This window comes from Xenia sp. Carnegie-2017, unplaced genomic scaffold (genome assembly GCF_021976095.1).
Source record: "Xenia sp. Carnegie-2017 unplaced genomic scaffold, XeniaSp_v1 HiC_scaffold_24, whole genome shotgun sequence".
NCBI classification, from domain to species: Eukaryota; Metazoa; Cnidaria; class Anthozoa; order Malacalcyonacea; family Xeniidae; genus Xenia; species Xenia sp. Carnegie-2017.
Window position 1 is genome coordinate 15267585 of NW_025813487.1, and position 24029 is coordinate 15291613.

Genomic DNA, 24029 nt, shown 5'->3' on the forward strand with positions numbered 1-24029 from the left:
CAACACAAACACGCATCCGTCGTTCCTCTCCCCGTATGAGTCCATACTGCTCTTCCCCATCCGAACAACTTCCCTCAACCTTCTTTCAAACACTCTCTACTATCTTCAACGCATGCTCCATCAGCTTAATAGTCCTGTAATTCCCACATACCGTCGCTGCTCTTTTCCTTTGCAGCGGGACCACTAGACTCTTTCTCCATGTACTCGGCATCTTTGAGCCCCTCAAACGCCTCTTTCACTTCATTACACTTCATCCATCCTTTCCTTCCCTTCCATTCCATTCCATTCCTTCTTTCCTTCCTTCCATCATTCTACGCTCAAACATCGTTCCTCCTTCTTCCTTTCTTTTCCATTCTTTTACGCTCTTTCTGATGCCTTTAGCCACCTCCTTTCGCGCCTTTTTCTTGAACCGGATGTAATCGATCCTATCTGCTTCAGTCCGCGACTTTCTCCACCTTTTAAATGCCAACTTATTCTCGCCAATCACTTCTGACTCGTTGATCCCACCACCATGCCTGTTCTTCTACTACACCGCCTTTACTTCTACAACATACCTTCTCCGCTGCCGTTAAAACACCTTCTCCAGCACGTCCATCGCTCCTCCACCGTCTCACCCTCAACATTCAATGTCGCAATTTCGTCACGGAAACACTGCTTCCCTTCATTCGATCGTAACTTCCATAGCTTAAGCCTGCCTTTACCCTCAACCTTTCTCCTCTTCACCTTCCTGATTCTCCAGTCCATGACCAGCAGCTTGTGCTGGGTCAGACATTCTTCTCCTGCAATCACTTTTGCATCCTTTACGTTTTTCCTCTCTTCTTCATTCACCAGTATATAATCCACCACCGTCCTACTGTCGCCAGATTCATACGTCACAAGCTTGTTTTCTTCCTTTATAAACCACGTATTCACTACCACCATCCCACAACTTGCTGCTAACTCCAATATCGCCTCGCCTTCAGCATTCATATCACCAACTCCAAAACCTCCATGCGCACAGTATCCTTTTCTTACGCTTCCCACATGACCGTTCCAATCACCAAGCATCACACATCGCCCTCTAATGTCTGCTCTCACTGCATACACGCTGTCGTAGAACTTTTCCTTCTCCTCCGCACTTCGTCCAACCTAAGGAGCATACACCACAACGAAACTCACAACTTCGGCCTCAATAACTACATCAACTCTCAAGACTCTGTCCGAAACTCTCTTCACTGCTACAACCAACTTCGCCCAATCCTCTCTTATCGCAAAGCCGACACCATTCGTGCCACTTCCGTTTCCCTTCCAAAACCACTTAAATCTCGCTCCATTATCTTCACCCTTTATGACTCTCGTACCTTCACCTTTAAACCTTACCTCCTGAAACCCACACACATCAACTTTCCTTCTCTTCAACATGTCCTCCACTTCTGCACTCCTTCCCTTCATTGTCCCAACGTTCACTGTGCCTACCCGAAGGGTGACACTTCCACCAACATTCGATCCGGAGATTCTTCGCACCCCCTGCCCACTGAAGGGCTGCCAGGGACTGGGGGCCATATCTTCTTTTCCAAAGCTCATGAATTTTGTTGGAGCAAAAATTTTACGGTAGGATGCCCTTCCTTACACCAACCCCTTTTAGTCGTCTTTTACGACACGCAGAGGATACGTTGGCGCAATTCTAAGCCGGCAACCACACGGCTAGGTAGTTTGTACATATAAATAATTAGTATTGGTAGCTGTAAGTTGTTTAAGCAAAACAGAAGAGAGTAGTGCTCGAAGGGGTTGGCATATTTGAAAAATTATGATATTATGCACAATAATATCTATAGAACTTGATAAATTTCTTCACCTGCACTGTCAAATAACTATTTTGCCTTCATGCACCAATAGACAGTGTTTTTGTCAGAGAAACCAATGCACTTTAGTTTCCAAGTTTGTAATTTCAATTGAAAATTAATATAGTTCTGTTCTTAAATGAAGATATGATCTTCGCACTTTGTTGGACAATTTAAGCAATCGTCTCAGGAACCTGAAAAAATCAGGTGACTCAACGGGATTCGAACCCATGATCTCTGCGGTGCCGGTGCAGTGCTCTGACCAACTGAGCTATGAAGTCACACAGTGGTGAGCAGGTCAATATTGTTGGGCTGATGTTTTCTCGTGAAAGGAATGTATCAATGTTTTATGCAGTGCGGTGTTTGAAATTAAATGAAGATATGATCTTCGCACTTTGTTGGACAATTTAAGCAATCGTCTCAGGAACCTGAAAAAATCAGGTGACTCAACGGGATTCGTACCCATGATCTCTGCAGTGCCGGTGCACATTGACCAACAATATTGACCTGCTCACCACTGTGTGACTTCATAGCTCAGTTGGTCAGAGCACTGCACCGGCACCGCAGAGGTCATGGGTTCGAATCCCGTTGAGTCACCTGATTTTTTCAGGTTCCTGAGACGATTGCTTAAATTGTCCAACAAAGTGCGAAGATCATATCTTCATTTAATTTCAAACACCGCACTGCATAAAACATTCATAGTTCTGTTCAGTAATAGATCCAAGATTCTGCCTAACTGTTCACAAAATACAAATTACCAAGCAACAGTATCATGGTGTTTTGAATTTTTTTCTTTTTGTAGCTCTTCTAGTTCAACATACTTTCTTTATGAGTTTTCAGTAGATTTATCAGGTAATGACAATACACTTATGATACTTATCCATGGTAAATTTTAAGTTGACTTATGTCGTAGGACTGAAGCAAACATTTTCTCGCTTCCTTAGGAGCATTTTTACACAGATTTATCCATTTAAGCAAGAAAAATACGTGCACCAAACTGTTTACCAACAGTCAAGCACGCAGAAGCATAAAATAATGTATAAGTTTGACGAGATTGACAGGTCTACTAATGCCGTTTGATTTTCACTTTTAAAAGGTTAAAATGTCATAAAATAACTTAAATGTTACAGCCAAAATACGCGTTTCTCTACCGTCGGTTTTCTTTATTTTGATGTGTGTGTACTGTGTTTTCACGCAATGCTGAAGCATTATTTTCACATGATGCTGTCGGTATCGTAATTGTTTTTTTTTTTTCACTTTTTATCGTTCATATAAACAGTATTGGAAATCAGGAGAGCGTGAATATTGAAAAATATTTTTAAAGTGGAAGTTTTGACCACCAAAATCCGCCATTACCGCCATGTTTTTGACCGCAAGGTCCAGGCCCCTTTTCCCCTCCAGGTCTTATAGAACTCAATGGTTCAACCCAATGAACTCTACAACAACAATGAACTCTACAATGGAGTTCATTGGGTTCAACCCATTGAGTTCTATAGGACCTGGAGGGGAAAGGGGGCCTGGACCCATTGAGCTCTATAATAACTGGAGGGGAAAAGGGGCCTGGACCCCGTGGTCAAAAACATGGCGGTAATGGCGGATTTTGGTAGTCAAAACTTCCACTTTGAGAAAAATTTTTAACATTCGCTCCCTCCCGAATCCGGAACTCTATTACTGCTTATATCAATGACAACCAGCGAAAACAACCACGATACCGTAAGCATAAAATATTGAAAATAATGCTACAGGTTTTTGTGAAATAGACATACAAATTTAAATGAGGTAAATCTACTGTAAAATAACGTATATTTTGTCAAGTAATGCTTTAGCTATGTTAGAAATAAATATCAAACGGCATTCTTTATACTGTCAATGTGTTGTTAAGCTTTAATGCATAATCCCATGCACAATACTTGTGTTTTTGACTGTTTGATAACAGCTTGGTTCAACTGTCTTTCTTGAATAGATGGGTAAATCTTAGTTAAAATGTCCAAAAAGGAGTTAAAGTTAGCTTACCCCTACGACTTAAGTCGACTGGAAATATATTATAAGTAGGTATGTAATTTTTTTTGAGTTTTTTTTTGGTAGGATTGATTCTGGGCGTCTTATAAGGTATTATGATATTCTGATAAATCTACTGACAACTTATGAAGAAAATATCTTGAACTAGGAGAGCAAAAGAACGAAATTCAGAAATTCTATAATCATGTTGCTGGTTCTGTTTTGAGCCAAGATATTAGAAACTGGATTGTCATTGACAACCATGGATCTACTACTGAACAGAACTACATTAATTTCCCATTGAAAATACGATTTCTTAAATTAAAGTGCATTGGTTTCTCTGACATAACACTTTTCTTATTGCTGCATGAAGGCAAACCTGTTTAAATAATTATAATGTAGGTGAAGATTTTTAGCCTGTTGTATAATTGTTATTGTACAGTCATTATCTATAATATTATGGCCTTGTGTAGTGTATGTCAAGAAGAATATATTAATTCTCAAAAATGCTAACCTTCTTGCACTATTTTCTCTTGTGTCCTTACAAATTACAGTTAACTATGCTAATTTTTTCTATGTTCAAACAACTTGACAAACTTTTGAATTTTACATTATGCCTTTGAATTTTTCTTTTTGTCTTTTGCTAAAAATATCAGTGAATGACTTAAAAATCAAGTTTTCTAAAATAGTATTTTGTACAAAGAATTATACATAATTGGAAAAGTCTCATGTTGAAGACAGATGTCGCTTCTTTTACTAGATTGCTATTCTGGGCGAAAAAAATTTTATTTTATGAGCCCGCGTCTTTCCGCTGACTTTGAGAACCAAAATCCGCCATGTTTTTGACCACGCGGCCGCGCGCTAATAATTTATAGTAATTTGGTTGTCATTTCTCCTCCAGATCTTATAGAACTCAATGGTTCAACCCAGTGAACTCCATATATATATATCTGGAATGATAACGACAATACATTTTATAGATATAAAACAGTGAACTCCATATATATATATATCTGGAATGATAACGACAATACATTTTATAGATAAAAAGTTGAAGCCAAAGTCCTAGTCTCTTGCGCGGTTTGTACGTCAGTTCCAGTCCGTCAAAGTCGAATATTCACGCGGTTTGTACGTCAGTTTCATTCCCCTGAGTGCCAAACATACACGGCCAATATAAATTTGAATACAAATTGCGAAAGCATAAACATATAAACAACATCACGACAAACAACACACGAGGCCAACTCCTCGCCAAAGTTTATTTTTTACAGCTGAAACTTTACTACAGTGAGTTCGTTGTGACTTACAACTTGTAACGAGGAAAAGCCAAATGAAAATTACACTGTATGCTAAAAAGATAATACAATAGAAAATATGACGAGAAAATATTCAAGCATAAACTTTTCTTTCGTCCGAAGGTAAATTTTCAAACGGTGTCAGACAGAGTTTGTCTTTTTTTGTCATTTCAGTGGATTTAAAGATCTGTTTTTCCGAAGAAAAAAGAAACTTGAATATCCAGTTTCATAAAACATATTGAGTTTATAACTCGCATTTTTACTTTTTACAGAGCGATTGTATTTTTCATCGATTTTTATTGTGCTTGAAATACTACATGGTTGTCATCTCGATATCAATAATTGAATATCCTTAAAGACTTTGCATGTTTGTAAATGTAGATCGTCCAGGTTGGTATAGTCCTGAGAAGGACTGTTTTTGTTATTGTTGACTGACGTTTCGACAACCTTAGCGGTAGTCATCTTCTCTTTGATTCATTTGACTCTGAAGATGACTACTGCTAAGGTTGTCGAATCAACAACAAAAACAGTCCTTCTCAACTATACCAACCTGGACGATCTACATTTACAAACATGTAACGGTTCAAACCATTTACCTTAAAGACTTTGATATGTTTTAAAGGAAAACCGCAGCGTAAAAGCAGATCGACCAAATTCACCTCACCCTGCTTCTCGATTTATCACTTTGATTCACTTTCCGTGAACCTTTTCCTTCCAAAAATTTCGTTATTTTTACGCTCTGATCAAGATCCGAACTCTACCATTACCAAGGGACAAATGATTTAAAAAAATTAAAATGAGCACGCGAGAGACTAGAGCCTGACGTGTGATGACGAATGATGACGACAAATATTTTTTTGGCTTCGGTTATCATTCCAGTTATTCAAATGTCGAGTTCACTGATATAAAATTGACGCCAAAGTCCTAGTCTCTTGCGCGGTTTGTACGTCAGTTCCAGTCCGTCAAAGTCGAATATTCACGCGGTTTGTACGTCAGTTTCATTCCCCTGAGTGCCAAACATACACGGCCAATATAAATTTGAATACAAATTGCGAAAGCATAAACATATAAACAACATCACGACGAACAACACGAGAGGCCAACTCCTCGCAAAAGGTTATTTTTTACAGCTGAAACTTTACAGTGAGTTCGTTGTAACTTACGACTTGTAACGAGGAAAAGCCAACTGAAAATTACACTGTATGCTAAAAAGACAATACAATAGAAAATATGACGAGAAAATATTCAAGCATAAACTTTTCTTTCGTCGGAAGGTAAATTTTCAAACGGTGTCAGACAGTGTTTGTCTTTTTTTGTCATTTCAGTGGATTTAAAGATCTGTTTTTCCGAAAAAAAAAGAAACTTGAATATCCAGTTTCATAAAAAATATTGAGTCTATAACTCGCATTTTTACTTTTTACAGAGCGATTGTATTTTTCATCGATTTTTATTGTGCTTGAAATACTACATGGTTGTCATCTCGATATCAATAACTGAATATCCTTAAAGACTTTGCATGTTTGTAAATGTAGATCGTCCAGGTTGGTATAGTCCTGAGAAGGACTGTTTTTGTTGTTGTTGACTGACGTTTCGACAACCTTAGTGGTAGTCATCTTCTCTTTGATTCATTTGACTCTGAAAAGAGGACAGCTTCCTTGAGGTAGCATCAGTTCAAAAGCAAAAGGAAAATGCAAATGCTATTGATATAAGGATGACAGCCTTGGAACGAATGGGCGAAACAAACAAGAGAAAACCTGATGGGCAAACTCAGATGTTAAGCTTAAGAAGTACTCCGCGATAGTTTTGAATTAGTCGAATATTTGAGAGAAAGATCAAGCAAGGAAATTAAAATCCGTCGTGCAGAACTAGAAGTAAAGCGAAATGAGCAAGAAATACAAAATCAATTGAGTACCCAAGCAGCTACACAACAAACAGAAGTCTTAAAAATGATGCAACAACAAAATCTAAAAATGATGGAGAGGCAAGCTTTACTTCTTCAGCAACAACAGCAAATGTCAACAGCATTTCTTGACATTATTCAGAGGTTCACAACCAAGTAAGATTTTGTTGTCACTTTCAAGGAAAGAATTCTTAACTGTTGTGTTTAACAATCTGTGTAACTATGAACTTTTAATGTTTTGTTATTTCAACTATAATAATTTTCTTACTTACACTTGTCAGTACTTACATAACATGATACATACTTGCTAGTTGTGTGTGTGTGTTTAATAATGAGTCATTTCGGCATTCATTAATTAGTCATAAAGTTATTCGCCAAGGTTAGAGGATCTAACTGAAAAAACCTGGATGTTATATTTCCATACATGCAAGTGAGGGAATTTTTTAACAATGCACAGATAATATATGCTTTCCCAACACTACTTAGACCTATTTTGAGGGGTTTTTTGAAGTCCATGCACCGAAATGAGTTGATCACATCTCCAAATAACCATTCCACAGACACTCTAACTGAACTCATTTGCTTGTTGAATTCTTTCATTCTGTCTGTGATTACCCCATGCCGAAAAGGAGCTTGTAGATGAATCCTCTATGGATAAGCGGGATCCCCATATATGCAAAATGGTCTCCCATCCACAGAAAAAGTATTTTGTTCCAGGTCTTGAAGGAAGTTTGAATCAGTCAACATACCAGCATCATGTTTTTTTCCTTCTGTAATATAGAAAGTATTTGCCTGAGTTATAGACTGTTTTTGCTTCTACAATATAGTGTGTACAATAATACTTTCATTTAAATATGCTGACATAAAATCATGAATGTGCAGGTGCATAGCTCTGTTAACCATGAACTAGTGCCGACCTTGTACGTGTGGTTCAACTGCCTGAATCTCTTTGAGAAAATTTGTTTGTTCTTGCTATATTTGCATATTTTATGTTAATAACTTTGTGTTTCTAAGAAGAACTGTTGTATAACATAACGTTAACGCCATGACAGCTTTATTTTATTAAGGAATATTTTAAACTCAAGGAGTAATAATTAATGGCATAAATACATATATTAAAGTAAATCAAACTGTGAACTTCTTGAGGGTGTTGTTGTTACTGATTGTATAAATCATGTTTACTATTTTCAGATGAACAAACAAGGAATTAAACATCAACTGCAAGTTGTAATCTTAACTGTGCCAGGTACTTGTTGAAAAGAATGATGTAATATTATATGCACACTAAGACCTTCTCTAAATGAACAGAACCATAACCAGAAAGTTATAAGGAAGGGTGTGTGCATATTTTAGAAAAACCAAATACTTGTGATCTTGTTTTAGAATAGAATATGGAATCCGAGTCGCATAGTTTTAGAATACAACTACATGGTTTAAGACAATTTATAGTCTTTCTCTATTATTAAACTTCAGTGTTCATAAGGCATAAGGGTCTGAGTCATCTCATGCATTGTTTATACATTACAAAAGTTATGTTCCCAAGTCATTGTTCATTAGCACTTGCTACAGAGACAATTCATTAGCTATAAAGGAAATCAATTCATACAGTGTTTGAATGCACTCTACAAATTCTGTGTTCTCTTCAAAGTCATACTTGACAGTTGCCAGTTGAATCCAGACAAAAAATAGGTTACTCTAACAACTACAAGTAATTTTCTTTTAAACACAACTCTAATCTCACCACTTATTAGATAAAATATTTTTCCTGTAATCTAGTACTGCATGCCATCAGGTAAACGTTTTAAAGCAATGTAACTTTGATAATTAACAAAATGAGTTCTTTGAGAAAACAATGTTCAAACTAACAATAGAAAAACTATAACATAACAAACAAACTGCATATATGATGAGTACAAAAAAGTAAACAACATTTAAATTCAAATGCTGCTAAAATACAATTTGAGTTAGTGTTATATTGTATTGAAATGTTCTCCATTCATAACAATACATTGGTCATCTGATTCACTGTTGCGTTAGTTGGAGTATTTTCTTTTGACAGCAACGTATTATGTAGTCATCACATCTGTAAATGCATACAACCATCTATTTTCCACTTATGTCTACACATAAACGTCCAGCAATGTGTCTCTCAGTCTTTTGTGTTTTATTCAATTCTCTTGTTAACTATTATGAAATAAAAATGAATGTCTTGGCAAACCATGCTCGTATCTATGCAATGTACTTTTTAGGATTTATACAAGAATGTCCAATAAAAACGTGAAACTTTTTCTCAATAGCATTGATTTATACTTTCATGAGAAAGATTAATAACTTATAAAATGTATTAGCAAACATAGTATTTTGTTCCAGATTTCCTGTCACATGCGGTTTGAGCATCAGTTTATGAACACATATTTTTAGAACTCATCTTGTTTGATAGTGACAAAAAACATTTTTCAAAATGCAGCTACCCACATGTATGCTAAGCATACCTGTTTTTGTTATTTTTGATACTCGTATTCATCTTGACTAAAGCATTTTTTTACTTGCATCCATAAAATAAACTTGAAATTGACAAACACTCAAGAATTGAATTTTTTTTTCCAGTTGATAGTAATCTTCCTTTACAAGTTGTGCGAGCAATTTTGCAAAGTATGGAAGCGATTGCTCCTCCACCAACTGGCGGTGAGTTGGTATTTGGGAAGTGGTTAAAAACTTAATTCAATTGTAAATTGTTAATGATTATTTTAGCCATTCGCTGATTTTTTTCGTGTTATCTTGTAGGAGATAATGAAGTATCTATTCATTTCAAGGAAGGGACTGAAGCACAGAATGAATCAATGGATATTGATTGATGTTGAAGTCATGATGGTGGTAGCGAATAAATCACACTATTAAGCTAATATAGTTCAAGTTTATTATAAGTTCGCCATTGTGTTACATGTGCTCGACTCGACTGAATATAAAATAGCATGCAGTAAAAGTCCTATAAGAATGTTCACGTGTCTATAAGGAAGTTAACTTAAGGAAATATCAAATTACAATGTTTAACCTAACACCCCCACTTAAACATTAGTTTCTTTAGCTACAAATAAATGTATTACATTGGTAAACAAAGCATAATCTAAAATTATTTACAAGATCAGTTACCAAAAACAGTAGACATAAAAGTTTTTAATTTTTGTGCAGATATTGGTTTAGTGAACATATCTGATATATTATCACTTGAAATAACATATTTTACATTAATTAGACCCTTTTGTATTTCTTGCCTAATAAAATGATAGCGAATATCAATATGTTTGGACCTTTGATGTTGCACAGGGTTTTTGGCTAGAGCTATCGCACCTTGATTGTCACAAAACAAACTAACAGGATTTGAGGATTCTATTGGAAAGTCTTTTAAGAGTTGCAAGAGAAATTTTGCTTCTTGAATAGCAGAACTTAATGACATGTATTCTGCCTCACATGTGGATAAAGCAACAGTAGGTTGTTTTCTACTTTTCCATGAAATCAAGGGACCAGTTTTATTTAGTTGGAAACCATATCCCGTTATACTTCGTCTATCCTCTGAGGAACCCCAATCAGCATCACAATAACCCATTAGAGACAGAGGCTGTTGAGATTTTCTGAAGACAAGCCCTTTTTCTGATGTACCTTTTAAGTAACGTAAAACATGCTTTGCAGTGTTCATATCAGATGCTGTAGGAGCAGACAGATGCTGAGACAGCTTAGTCACACTATAGCATAAATCAGGTCTAATTGATGTCATTACATACACTAAACTTCCTACTATCTCTCTGTAGAGCTTGTTATTTACTAGTGGTGATTCTCCAGAGTTCATTTTATTAGAACTCATCTCACATGGTGAAGATCTAGGTTTACAATTTTGCATGTTAAACTTTGCTAGAATCTTCTTGATATACTTTGATTGACTCATTATTATCTCATTTTTCTCACAGGTAAATTCTATACCTAGAAACCAAGAGAGGACGCCCAGGTCTTTCATTTTAAAACGACTACTAAGTTTTTGCTTTACCTCTGCTAAGCACTCTGCACTACTTGATGCTATTATTATGTCATCTACCCAAATGATTAGAATTATCACTGAAGTATCAGTTAACTTGACATATACACAATTATCAGACTCAGATCGACTAAAACCTTCACTTTTTAGGTAAGAGTCCAGTAAATTGTTCCAATTACGACCACTCTGTTTTAACCCATATAGAGATTTCTTGAGTTTAAGAACAAGATTTTCTCCATTATTTCCCTTTTTAACAAAACCGTCAGGTTGTTCCACATAAATATCACAATCTATGGGGGCATTAAGGAATGCAGTCTTAATGTCCATTTGGTGTACAGTTAGATTATATTGTACAGCTAATTGCATTAATATCCTTACTGATGTCATTCTGGCAGTTGGTGAGAAAGTTTCATGATAATCAACATGTGGGATTTGGGAATACCCCTTTGCTACGTAACGAGCTTTAAATCTTTCTTCCCCATTTGGAGCAGTTTTTATGGCGTACACCCATTTCCCCCCCACAGAATTCTTATTCTCCGGCAAAATTGCTGGTTCAAATGTCTCATTTTCTTTTAAAGCTTTGATTTCCTCTTCCATGGCCTGTTGCCATTTCTTAGAGTTATTAGAAGCCATTGCTTCTTCATAAGACTTAGGAGCATCTACAGCTCTATAGCAGTAGTTAATAGTGAAATTTACATTGTTTTCCTCAATCTCACTTCCATCAACATATCGCTCTAAATATCTAGGTTTTGTATGCTCACGTCTTGGATATCTATTTACGTGTGGTTGTTCAGTGGATGTGTTTAGCTCATTTTCGTTTACTTCAACTGGAGGATTTTCATTAACTATATTGTATTCAGTGGTGCTTGCAGGCATACTCACAAGTACTGGTTCATCAATCATTACTTCAGTCTTTGGTACATCACTTTCAACATTAAATTTGTGGAAAATCTTACATTTCGGCAACGCTTAATAGCTTGAGTGCTTGGAAAATAAATGAGATAGGCTGGACTTCCCTTATCATAGCCTACAAATACACCTTGTTCCGCTTTTGCATCTAACTTTTTCTTTTCTTGTTTGTATGCATAGCAAATAGTGCCAAAAATATGCATGTTTTCAATATTTGGCTTGTGTTTAGTAAAGGCTTCAAACGGTGTTTTCTTAATCCTATGATTGAAACAACGGTTCCTTATGTACGCTGCAGTCATAACAGCATAAACCCAAAATGTTTTTTGTAATTTGGATTGTAAAAGCATGCATCTAGCCATGTCAAACAGTGACCTCCAATTTCGTTCTACAGTCCCATTTTGATGGGGTGAATAGGGGGCTGATTTTTCATGTTTAATACTATGTTTGACCAAAAGATTCTGAAATTCTTGCGAAGTGAATTCTGTTCCGTTGTCGCTCCTAATGCGTTTTACCTTGCCATATGGAGTAATATCAGCTAAAAATTTTTCAGTTGCCTTAATAGTGTCAGACTTATTCACTAGAAAATATATCATAGTTAGTCCCGAATAATCGTCTACAAAAGCTAGTGCATATCGATAATCATTTCTGGCTACAGGATCTATTGGACCTGCTAAATCACAATGGACTAGTTCTAGAATTGCATTTGCACGCCTATCCGGTTTTCTACTTCTGCTCTGAGTCATTTTTCCTTCTACACAAGTTTTACAGTCGAATTCTTCCTTCTTGTCTATTTTCATGCCATCAACCACATTTTCTAAAGCAATAATATCATTTAGGTTGCAGTGCCCTAAGATGTCATGCCATTCCTTTAAAGATTTTGTTTTGCCATTTTGCTTAGTCATGCTAGATGAGATTAGACTATTCAAATAATATAACTTTCCTTTTCTCTCAATTGGAAATTCTTTCCCATTTGGGCAAACTAATTTAGCACAATCTGGCGAGAAAGTAACAGTGGCAGCTTTACTAACTGCAGCATGTACAGAGAGAATGTCTTGTTTATAGGATGGGACATAGAGAGCATCCTTAAGAATTGTGTCAAACCTAATAAATTTGCTCATGTCATGAACTATGTGTGTAGTTGCCCCACAGTCTACAAGTACATGGTTAACATAGTCAGCGCTCGTTATATCCACGTTGACATTGAATGCATATGAATGACCTTCATGGATGTCATTGTTACTAACATAATTATCTCTTACTGATTTAGTAGCATCATTCGTATTCCTCGTTTTCTTCTTGTTCTTGCGACATTTTTCTGTGTTGTGGGAGCTGTTCTTGCACAAATCACACCAACGATTATTTGACTGACATTCTGATATTTTATGTCCTGGTTTTCCGCATCCGTAACAAACGATTTTTCCTTTGCCGTGTCTGTTGCTCGTGGGTTTACCGAGAACTTCCATCACGCTGTCCTCCTTTTGGTTATCTTCATCTGAGAGCTTTAGTGTTTCTTCGAAACCTCTCAGCGCGACTTTGAATTCGCTAAACGTTTGTTCCTTGTCTTTCTGTGTCACAACCGTCGAGAACGTTTTATATTTTTCAGAAGGCAATCCTTTGATAATCATGGCAATCAGCAAGCTATCGCTTATCGTTTCACCAGCAGATTTGAGAGACGTTGATGCCGTTTCTACGGTGGCCCACAAGTACAATACACGAAAACAAATGGAAGTAAACGAACACAAATGGAAGTACACGAACACAAATGGAAGTACACGAACACAAATAGAAGTACACGAACACAAATAGAAGTACACAAACACAAATAGAAGTACACGACGGACACAATAGAAGTACACGACGAACACAAATAGAAGTACACAAACACAAATAGAAGTACACAAACATAAATGAAGCACACAAACACAAATGGGGTGCACAAACACAAATGGAAGTGCACGGACACAGATGGGGTGCACAGGCACTGATGGAGTGCACAGGCACAGATGGAGTGCACAGGCACAGATGGAGTGCACAGGCACAGATGGGAGTGCACGAACACAGATGGAGTGCACAGGCACTGAATGGAGTGCACAAGCACAGATGGAGTGCACGGACACAGATGGAGTGCACGGACACAGATGGGAGTGCACAGGCCTGGAATGGAAGTGCCAGGCACAGATGAGTGCACAGGCACAGATGGAGTGCACAACACAAATGGGAGTGCCTGGCACAAATGGGAGTGCACAGGCACAGATGGAGTGCACAGGCACAGATGGAGTGCACAGGCACAGATGGGTGCACAGGCACAGATGGCGGTGCACGGACACAGATGGAAGTGCACAGGCACAAACAGAGTACAACACAAAGAGTACACAAACACAAATGGAGTAGACAAACACAAATAGAAGTACACAAACACAAATGGAAGTACACAAACACAAATAGAAGTACACAAACACAAATAGAAGTACACAAACACAAATAGAAGTACACAAACACAAATAGAAGTACACAAACACAAATAGAAGTACACAAACACAAATAGAAGTACACAAACACAAATAGCAGTACACGAACACAAATAGAAGTACACAAACACAAACAGAAGTACACCAACACAAATAGAAGTACACAAACACAAATGGAAGTAGACAAACACAAATTCATATTCTGGTTAAATAGCAACAATGACTAAATGAGAAGTATAGCGGTCATCACAATTGCTAACGATTTAATACTTTGAGTTTACATCCACAAAATGGAAGAAGCGATACGATATTATTTTAGTAAGAATTATCAATACAAAACTATTTTGAGTTTACTCGATAAATTCCATGGCATTTCCATTTCAAGAAGTACGCTTTTAAATAAGTTAAAACAGTTTGGGTTGCGTCGGCGCGGGAATGTTGTTGACGAAAATCGTATCAGAGAATACATTTTACGAGAAATTGATGGATGCGGTAATATGCTTGGCTATAGAGCTATTTGGAGAAGACTGCAATCTAAATATAACGTACAAGTACGACGTTCGGTTGTCCAAACTGTACTTAAAGAAATCGACCCTGAAGCATCGAGACTTCGACGAGCAAACAGACTTACAAGAAGAAACTATTTGAATCCCGGACCCAACTATGCGTGGCACGCTCACGGTTATGATAAACTGAAGCCATATGGCTTTGCAATTCATGGATGCATTGATGGCTTTAGTCGCCGAATATTATGGTTGGAAATCGTCAAATCGAATAACGATCCTCGAGTCGTTGGTCGTTTGTTTTTCGACTGTGTTCAGAAAATACAATGTTGTCCTACTCTGTTAAGAACCGATAGAGGTACGGAGAATGGTATAATGGCCACCATTCAATGCTTTCTACGAAGAAACCACCAGGATTCTCTAGCAGATTTAAAAGCACATCGCTATGGGTCATCGCATACCAACCAAAGGATAGAAGCCTGGTGGGCCATATTGCGTAAATCATGGGCGTCATGGTGGATAAACTTTTTTAAGGATCTTATTGCCCGCGGTGTACTGGATACTAGCAACGTTATGCATCTTCAGTGTCTTTGGTTCTGCTTTCACCCAGTGATGAAGGACTCACTAAGTGAAATGAAAGAATCATGGAATTCTCATTACGTACGCAAATCACGCTACCATACTGTACCTGGTATTCCAAATCAGCTTTATTTTCTTCCTGAATCTGTTGAAGCAGAAGATTACAAGAAAATGTTTGATCAACGAGATCTTAATCAGGCGGAAGACTTCATTGGCATGACAGATAATGAAAATTGTATTTATCAAGAATATTTTACATACAATGCACATTTGCTTGAAGTTGAAACACCGCAGAACTGGAGAAGTGCGTTGATCACGTATGAACGTTTGTTAGCAGAAGCACAACCAAATCATTCTTAGAATAATTAGTGCCATGTGCTGGTGTGTTAAATATTTGTAAAGCACTTTCTCTTGTAGAGGAACTGTTGTTATGTATGACATGAAAATAACTTTTCAAACCTTTATTAAGAATCGCAAACGCTCTTACGTAACAATAGAGCCACGGAAGTGATGAAAAATCCTATACATCGCTCTTGCCAACCAAAAAAATAGATTGAAAGTAAAACTACAGTAGATATTTAGTTTTGACATAGAAAATAAAATAATGTGAAAGATTGTTTTAACAGTATATCATGGATTTCACCAACAACAACGAAACATCACATGTCATAACATGTACAAAGCTAACAAAACTAGAGTGCCACATAAAATTCAGATAAAGCGTACGTAGATATAACTTCAATGTCCCCATTAGACAATATCAAAAGTCCACGAACTCTTCTCGCGAAGAATTGATGAGAACTCTTCAACTAGTTCATTGTAGCACTGATAGGTGCTAGGGACTTCAAGTAAAGGACCACAAGTATGCGCCACAGGCCGACGAGCTAAACCATTTAAGTCAGTGAATGTGACCTTTAATTTCATTTCGGGCAGAACCACACTGGCTCCAGTAGTGAACTGAAGAAATGCACCGACGTTACTTCCAAGAGATTTAATGAATTTAGTCAAGTGTTCGAACGTTACGTGCTCGTTGTCATTTTGCGGAGATGCATCAAGCATTTTAATGACTTTCTTTGGCGTAGGCTTTTTTTCATCGTAAAACAAAAGAATGTTTGAGATATTCTGGAATTGTGTACCTTCGACATTCATCGATTGTAGTATCGGATTCCAGCAGTTGCTTACGTAGCGCGGTTTCTGAATGAGTTCTTGATGGGCAAGTTGGGAGATAATACTTTCAATGTTTTCGCCGCTTGGATTTCTGTAACAGTTGTAGCTGCTTAGCAGGTCTAATAAGTCCGTATTCTGCACGAAGTTCTCGCAATTTTGCAAACAATCAATGATGACATCTTTTCATCTTCAGATACATACAGCTTAAATGCCTGCAACAACATATCGTCAGAAATGTCGTCATCGCCCAGAATACAACTAGCGACAAAACGGCTGACAAGGAAATAGGAAAATCCCTCTTTGCTGTATCCTTATAACAATATTCTAGCTATTACTTCCCACTGATCTTTCTGGTAATCATGTCGTATTACGGGAACTTTAGCCGCGGCTCCTACAGCAAGAGACTGAAAGAAGAGACACCAAAATTCTGTAAGCACATCCCTAGCAACACCCTTTCCTTCACCTCTCTCTTCAACACCTCGTGCATCAACGACTTTAAAAAACAAAATTGAATTCGACACTTTGGGATCACAAAATGCAGCAATTAGATCTTTCACAAGTGTTGATCGATGAATAATTATTTCCATTTCGTCGGGAGTGACTTCAGGCTGGCTTCTTTCAAACTGCACCATGATTGAACTTGTTCCACGATCCATTACGTCGGCATGATTTAGTGAATCGCTCTGATCTAGAAAAAAACAACGTAACCTAAATATGCAATATGTTTTGAACAGTTTCTGTAGATTTGCTGCTTTCACCATTCCATTAATTTATCACCTTCAATTGGGAAATTTCAAATTCATAATTTTATATACCTAACCCAACAAAAGAACAACAATTGCTTGGTTTTGTGTAAAGCTCTAATTTACAATAGATTTTCTAAAAATATTGCTTTTCAGTATCTCACAATGTGAGTAAAAGTTAAGAAAACCATTTATACAAAGACCACCACAGGATCAATGTTAAATAACAAAGAATACATCAAAAAATAATTCAAGATAATAATAATGAATTATCTTTGTTCATATTTCAAATGTGACAAATGACTTATGCAATTCTTTAAGAATAAAATTTAATTTTACAATTCCCATATCATATATTAATCCAATTACTATACAAAATAAGGTCACAAAAGTAACAACAAACCTTCATGAAGTCTAAACTGCACATCCCCTTCAAAACTATTTTCCAAATCATTGGAAGGTGTTTCCATAGCAGCTATCATTAAACAATCTGGAACATCATCAGAGTTAAATGCATTTAGAGGATCAGGCATCTCACAAAGATTGCTGTTCACTTGGAATGTATCATTAGCAACTGCCTGTATTGGCGGTGAACATGGTTTGCTCTCCATCCCAGTATATATATGTGCCACTTCTTCACTATCATCCAGGTCATTTGCAACTATGACATAACAGTTACACATTTCATTCAAACATTTTTGTAAGACAAGCCCATAATTCATTTTAAGCAAACAAAATTGTATGTCAACTGTTCTCTCACATTAAAATTAACATGTCTAAATATATGGCTCCAGCAATATGTGCATACATTCATTGCTGCCCTATGACTATGGTAAAGACTATGTACAGAACATTTACAGGTATTTTTATTGTGAAGTGTAAGGGTGCTACTTACGTTCATAGTCATGTATTCGACATAAATATAAGTTGACACGAGAATATGCTCTTCGTATGGACTCTTTATACTTTTCCACTGAGAATGGACTTTGTGTTCCAGGGAGATGAAGCACTTGATCAAAATCTGGATACAAAAAAATCCAACCACAATGACCAATTTCTCTCATATGTTTGCTGTGTGCCAATTGTTTTGTAATTCCCTTTTCTTTAACAGCAACATGATAATCAGTTTTTAGCACTTCAACTGGAAGAAGGGATCCTCTTCTAATTTTCAATTTTCTGCAGTCAACATCAACCTCTGCAACTCCTATATTGATCTGCACAAAGATAATAAATAACAATAAGAAAGGGTTCATTGGGGGGTAACAAAGTACAACTAAAACTGTGTTTGTAGATATCTGACATGAACATCTTAAACTGAGAATGGGAACTTACAAAGACACTCACCTTAACCAGTTCTTCTTTGTTCTTTTTCTTTTTTGAGATGTGACACACACGTTCATTCTTCTTCCGTTTTCGAATGGAGTTAATCTCTTCTTCTTGAGTCTGTAATTTTTGTCTTCTTTCCACAAACTCACAGAAGGTTAAAGACTGCTTTGTACAATCATGATCCATGGTGTAAGATGTACTTTGAGATGTACCTTCATATTCACGGTCCGGTGTGCATTTAATTATTTCTGCACCTCAGTTCCCACAGAAATTGGCTTTTTGATGGTTAATAGCTGTGCCACATGTCTGACAAAACATCAGAAAATTTGTCTATAATAACAAGTCTCAAGCTTCTAATCGTATACGAGAAAAAATATGATCTGATCATTCGCTGTTGAATTGTGTGTTTGTGTAACATTGTGTGCTTCCATTTGTGTTTGTCTTCTTCCATTTGTGTTGGTGTACTTCTATTTGTGTTTGTGTACTTCTATTTGTGTTTGTGTACTTCTATTTGTGTTTGTGTACTTCTATTTGTGTTTGTGTACTTCTATTTGTGTTTGTGTACTTCTATTTGTGTTTGTGTACTTCTATTTGTGTTTGTGTACTTCTATTTGTGTTTGTGTACTTCTATTTGTGTTTGTGTACTTCTATTTGTGTTTGTGTACTTCTATTTGTGTTTGTGTACTTCTATTTGTGTTTGTGTACTTCCATTTGTGTTTGTGTACTTCTATTTGTGTTCGTGTACTTCCATTTGTGTTCGTGTACTTCCATTTGTGTTCGTGTACTTCCATTTGTGTTCGTGTACTTCCATTTGTGTTCGTGTATTGTACTTGTGGGCCACCGTAGTTTCATCACTTGACTTCTTTAGCGAGGTTAGTTCTGTATATAATGTTATCACACGTGGTTTGCCTTTCGAAAGATAGTGCTCGCGTAAGATCGCCAAAGCTTTTCTTCCATCGTTAGCAGCGTCACGAATAATGAGAGATAAACTTCTATCGTCCAATAGTTGTATCAGTTCAGCATAGGCATCGGCATTTTTCACAGCGTCTTCTTCTCTTTGTGTTGGCTCAGCGTCGGCAGGCAATGATGACAGGATTGTTTTACTCAGCTTCTTGAGTTATTTCCCATAACTCATACTTTCTCTCGTCACCATCGAGAATTAGGCGGCTGTTGCTGGGCCCATAACCTGTTGAAGTCATGATGGTGGTAGCGAATAAATCACACTATTAAGCTAATATAGTTCAAGTTTATTATAAGTTCGCCATTGCGTTACATGTACTCGACTCGACTGAATATATAATAGCATGCAGTAAAAGTCCTATAAGAATGTTCACGTGTCTATAAGGAAGTTAACTTAAGGAAATATCAAATTACAATGTTTAACCTAACAATTGACATTCAAACTTGAACATACACTTTAGTGAACATGGAAAGTTTTAACGAAAGTAAAATATGGCATGGCCTTATATTCAATGCTTATGATCTTCTACAATTTTCTATGCTTTAGAACATATAATCCGCACTTTGTTTTACTGACTTTAGTCAAAATTTAGCTGCTAAAAAAAATAAAAGAAACTTGTTACACTGTGTAGTCCGTGCTTGTATTTTGTTCGAAACACACGCATTCATATGTCGCGTTGTTTATCTCTCACCCTGTTTTCAGTGTTTTGGCGAGGAAAATGTAAAGCAGACAGAATATTGTTTTCTTCATATTTATTTCAATTAGAAATCATGTCGATGTTGATCGTCAGAAATGACGATGAACTTAAATATATGATTGGAGTCAACTTATGGTCCTATGAAAAATAAGTACAACAAAAATGATATATTTACATGTGCAATTCCTTTGCGTTTAAACAATAAACATAAATTTCATTATACAACTGAATCACCGGCAAAAGAGCCCTATTAAAATGTTATTTAGCAAATAATTATACAAAACAACAAGCCCGTTCGATTTATCCTAGAAGTTCTACTTCTGAAATTAGTGAAATATAAATTTTTTTCGGTTCGTATGTGTGTGTTGAAATGCGTTTGTGTTCAGAGAAAGTGATCGTATTTCTGAATATGTATGAAAACAAACTTGGCCGGAGAAAAGAGCTACAGCATTTTACTTGGCATTACGAAAATGTAGTATTGTCTTGTCATTTATATTGTTGCCAAGTTCATTCGGTCGACTTTTAAATAAAAATAAAATGTAACGTTTTTTAACAGTCCAATCCCATCGTTGCACTTCTCAAAGTTGTACTTCTGAAATCATTGAAATGTAAATTTTTTCGGTTCGTCTGTGTGTGTGGACGTGCGTGTGTGTGCACAGAAAGTTATAATAGTTCTGAATATGTACAGTAATAAAATATGGCATGGCCTTTATATTTAATGCGTATGATCTTCCACAATTTTCTATGCTTAAGAGCGTATAATCCGCACTGCGTTTTACTGACTGTAGTCAAAACTTAGCAGCTGAAAATATCGTTCGATTATATGCTATACTGGTGATTGTAGGCGTAAAGTATATCTCGTTTGGGCAAAAAATACAATATAGTATAAAACAAATTCCGAAGAAGCAAGACACTTGAGATTGTACAATATGCATCAAAACAAGACGAGAAGTGACATGTAAATTTTCGACTTTACTTCAAAGTTATCCTCACACAGAATAGAGTCGAAAATTTACAGTTCACTTCTTGTCTTGTTTTGATGCATATTTTGCAATCTCAAGATGTCTTGCTTCTTCGGAATTTGTTTTATACTATATTTCTTTAAATTGTCGCTGGTCATAGTTTTTGGCCAAAAAATACAAGGACTTGATACATTGTCCGGTCCGTGCTTGTAATTTGTTCGAAAGACACGCATTCATATGTCGCGTTGTTTATCTCTCACGCTATTTTCAGTGTTTTGGTGAGGAAAATGAAAAGCAGACAGAATATCGTTTTCTTCATATTTACTTCAATTAGAAATCATGTCGATGTTCATCGTCAGAAATGACGACGAAATTAAGTATATGATTGGAGTCAACTTATGGTCCTATGAAAAATAAGTACAACAAAAATGATATATTTACATGTGCAATTCCTTTGCGTTTAAACAATAAACATAAAATTCATTATACAACTGAATCACCGGCAACGGAGCCCTATTAAAATGTTATTTAGCAAATAATTATACAACACAACAAGCCCGTTCGATTTATCCTAGAAGTTCTACTTCTGAAATTAGTGAAATATAAATTTTTTTCGGTTCGTATGTGTGTGTGGAAGTGCGTTTGTGTTCACAGAAAGTGATCGTATTTCTGAATATGTATGAAAACAAACTTGGCCGGAGAAAAGAGCTACAGCATTTTACTTGGCATTACGAAAATGTAGTATTGTCTTGTCATTTATATTGTTGCCAAGTTCATTCGGTCGACTTTTAAATAAAAATAAAATGTAAAGTTTTTTAACAGTCCAATCCCATCGTTGCACTTCTCAAAGTTGTACTTCTGAAATCATTGAAATGTAAATTTTTCGGTTCGTCTGTGTGTGTGGACGTGCGTGTGTGCACAGAAAGTTATAATAGTTCTGAATATGTACAGTAATAAAATATGGCATGGCTTTTATATTTAATGCGTATGATCTTCCACAATTTTCTATGCTTAAGAGCGTATAATCCGCACTGTGTTTTAATGACTGTAGTCAAAACTTAGCAGCTGATAATATCGTTCGATTATATGCTATACTGGTGATTGTACGCGTAAAGTATATCTCGTTTGGGCAAAAAATACAATATAGTATAAAACAAATTCCGAAGAAGCAAGACACTTGAGATTGTACAATATGCATCAAAACAAGACGAGAAGTGACATGTAAATTTTCGACTTTACTTCAAAGTTATCCTCAGACAGAATAAAGTCGAAAATTTACAGTTCACTTCTTGTCTTGTTTTGATGCATATTTTGCAATCTCAAGATGTCTTGCTTCTTCGGAATTTGTTTTATACTATATTTCTTTAAATTGTCGCTGGTCATAGTTTTTGGCAAAAAATACAAGGACTTGATACATTGTCCGGTCCGTGCTTGTAATTTGTTCGAAAGACACGCATTCATATGTCGCGTTGTTTATCTCTCACGCTATTTTCAGTGTTTTGGTGAGGAAAATGAAAAGCAGACAGAATATCGTTTTCTTCATATTTACTTCAATTAGAAATCATGTCGATGTTCATCGTCAGAAATGACGACGAAATTAAGTATATGATTGGAGTCAACTTATGGTCCTATGAAAAATAAGTACAACAAAAATGATATATTTACATGTGCAATTCCTTTGCGTTTAAACAATAAACATAAAATTCATTATACAACTGAATCACCGGCAACGGAGCCCTATTAAAATGTTATTTAGCAAATAATTATACAACACAACAAGCCCGTTCGATTTATCCTAGAAGTTCTACTTCTGAAATTAGTGAAATATAAATTTTTTTTCGGTTCGTCTGTGTGTGTGGAAGTGCGTTTGTGTTCACAGAAAGTGATCGTATTTCTGAATATGTATGAAAACAAACTTGGCCGGAGAAAAGAGCTACAGCATTTTACTTGGCATTACGAAAATGTAGTATTGTCTTGTCATATATATTGTTGCCAAGTTCATTCGGTCGACTTTTAAATAAAAATAAAATGTAAAGTTTTTTAACAGTCCAATCCCATCGTTGCACTTCTCAAAGTTGTACTTCTGAAATCATTGAAATGTAAATTTTTTTCGGTTCGTCTGTGTGTGTGGACGTGCGTGTGTGTTCTCAGAAAGTTATAATAGTTCTGAATATGTACAGTAATAAAATATGGCATGGCTTTTATATTTAATGCGTATGATCTTCCACAATTTTCTATGCTTAAGAGCGTATAATCCGCACTGCGTTTTACTGACTGTAGTCAAAACTTAGCAGCTGAAAATATCGTTCGATTATATGTTATACTGGTGATTGTAGGCGTAAAGTATATCTCGTTTGGGCAAAAAATACAATATAGTATAAAACAAATTCCGAAGAAGAAGACACTTGAGATTGTACAATATTCATCAAAACAAGACGAGAAGTGACATGTAAATTTTCGACTTTACTTCAAAGTTATCCTCAGACAGAATAGAGTCGAAAATTTACAGTTCACTTCTTGTCTTGTTTTGATGCATATTTTGCAATCTCAAGATGTCTTGCTTCTTCGGAATCTGTTTTATACTATATTTCTTTAAATTGTCGCTGGTCATAGTTTTTGGCAAAAAATACAAGGACTTGATACATTGTCCGGTCCGTGCTTGTAATTTGTTCGA

The 24029-nt window shown here is 36.2% G+C and overlaps 2 protein-coding genes and 1 long non-coding RNA gene across 4 annotated transcripts; 1 reads left to right on the top strand and 2 right to left on the bottom strand.

Moving 5' to 3' along the window:
• Positions 1-250: 250 nt before the first annotated feature.
• Positions 251-10470, bottom strand: LOC124452231. Its single transcript, XM_047002814.1, has 3 exons — positions 10466-10470; positions 555-1128; positions 251-489 (listed from the first exon to the last, which is right to left on the bottom strand). Exons 2-3 carry the CDS (start codon positions 1045-1047, stop codon positions 251-253), a joined length of 732 nt encoding a protein of 243 aa, XP_046858770.1. The 5' UTR covers positions 1048-1128; positions 10466-10470.
• Positions 5467-10310, top strand: LOC124450994. Of its 2 annotated transcripts, XR_006950298.1 has the most exons (5): positions 5467-5503; positions 6757-7169; positions 8205-8259; positions 9621-9698; positions 9798-10310. It is a non-coding gene; the product is annotated as an uncharacterized LOC124450994 (long non-coding RNA). The 2 variants fall into 2 exon arrangements; XR_006950297.1 differs by lacking the exon at positions 5467-5503 and having other exon boundaries at positions 6700-7169.
• Positions 10471-16977: 6507 nt separating the features above from the next.
• On the bottom strand, positions 16978-19225 carry LOC124452233. The gene is made up of 4 exons (XM_047002815.1): positions 18754-19225; positions 18305-18623; positions 17813-18070; positions 16978-17354 (listed from the first exon to the last, which is right to left on the bottom strand). Exons 1-4 carry the CDS (start codon positions 18919-18921, stop codon positions 16978-16980), a joined length of 1122 nt encoding a protein of 373 aa, XP_046858771.1. The 5' UTR covers positions 18922-19225.
• Between the last annotated feature and the right edge of the window lie 4804 nt (positions 19226-24029).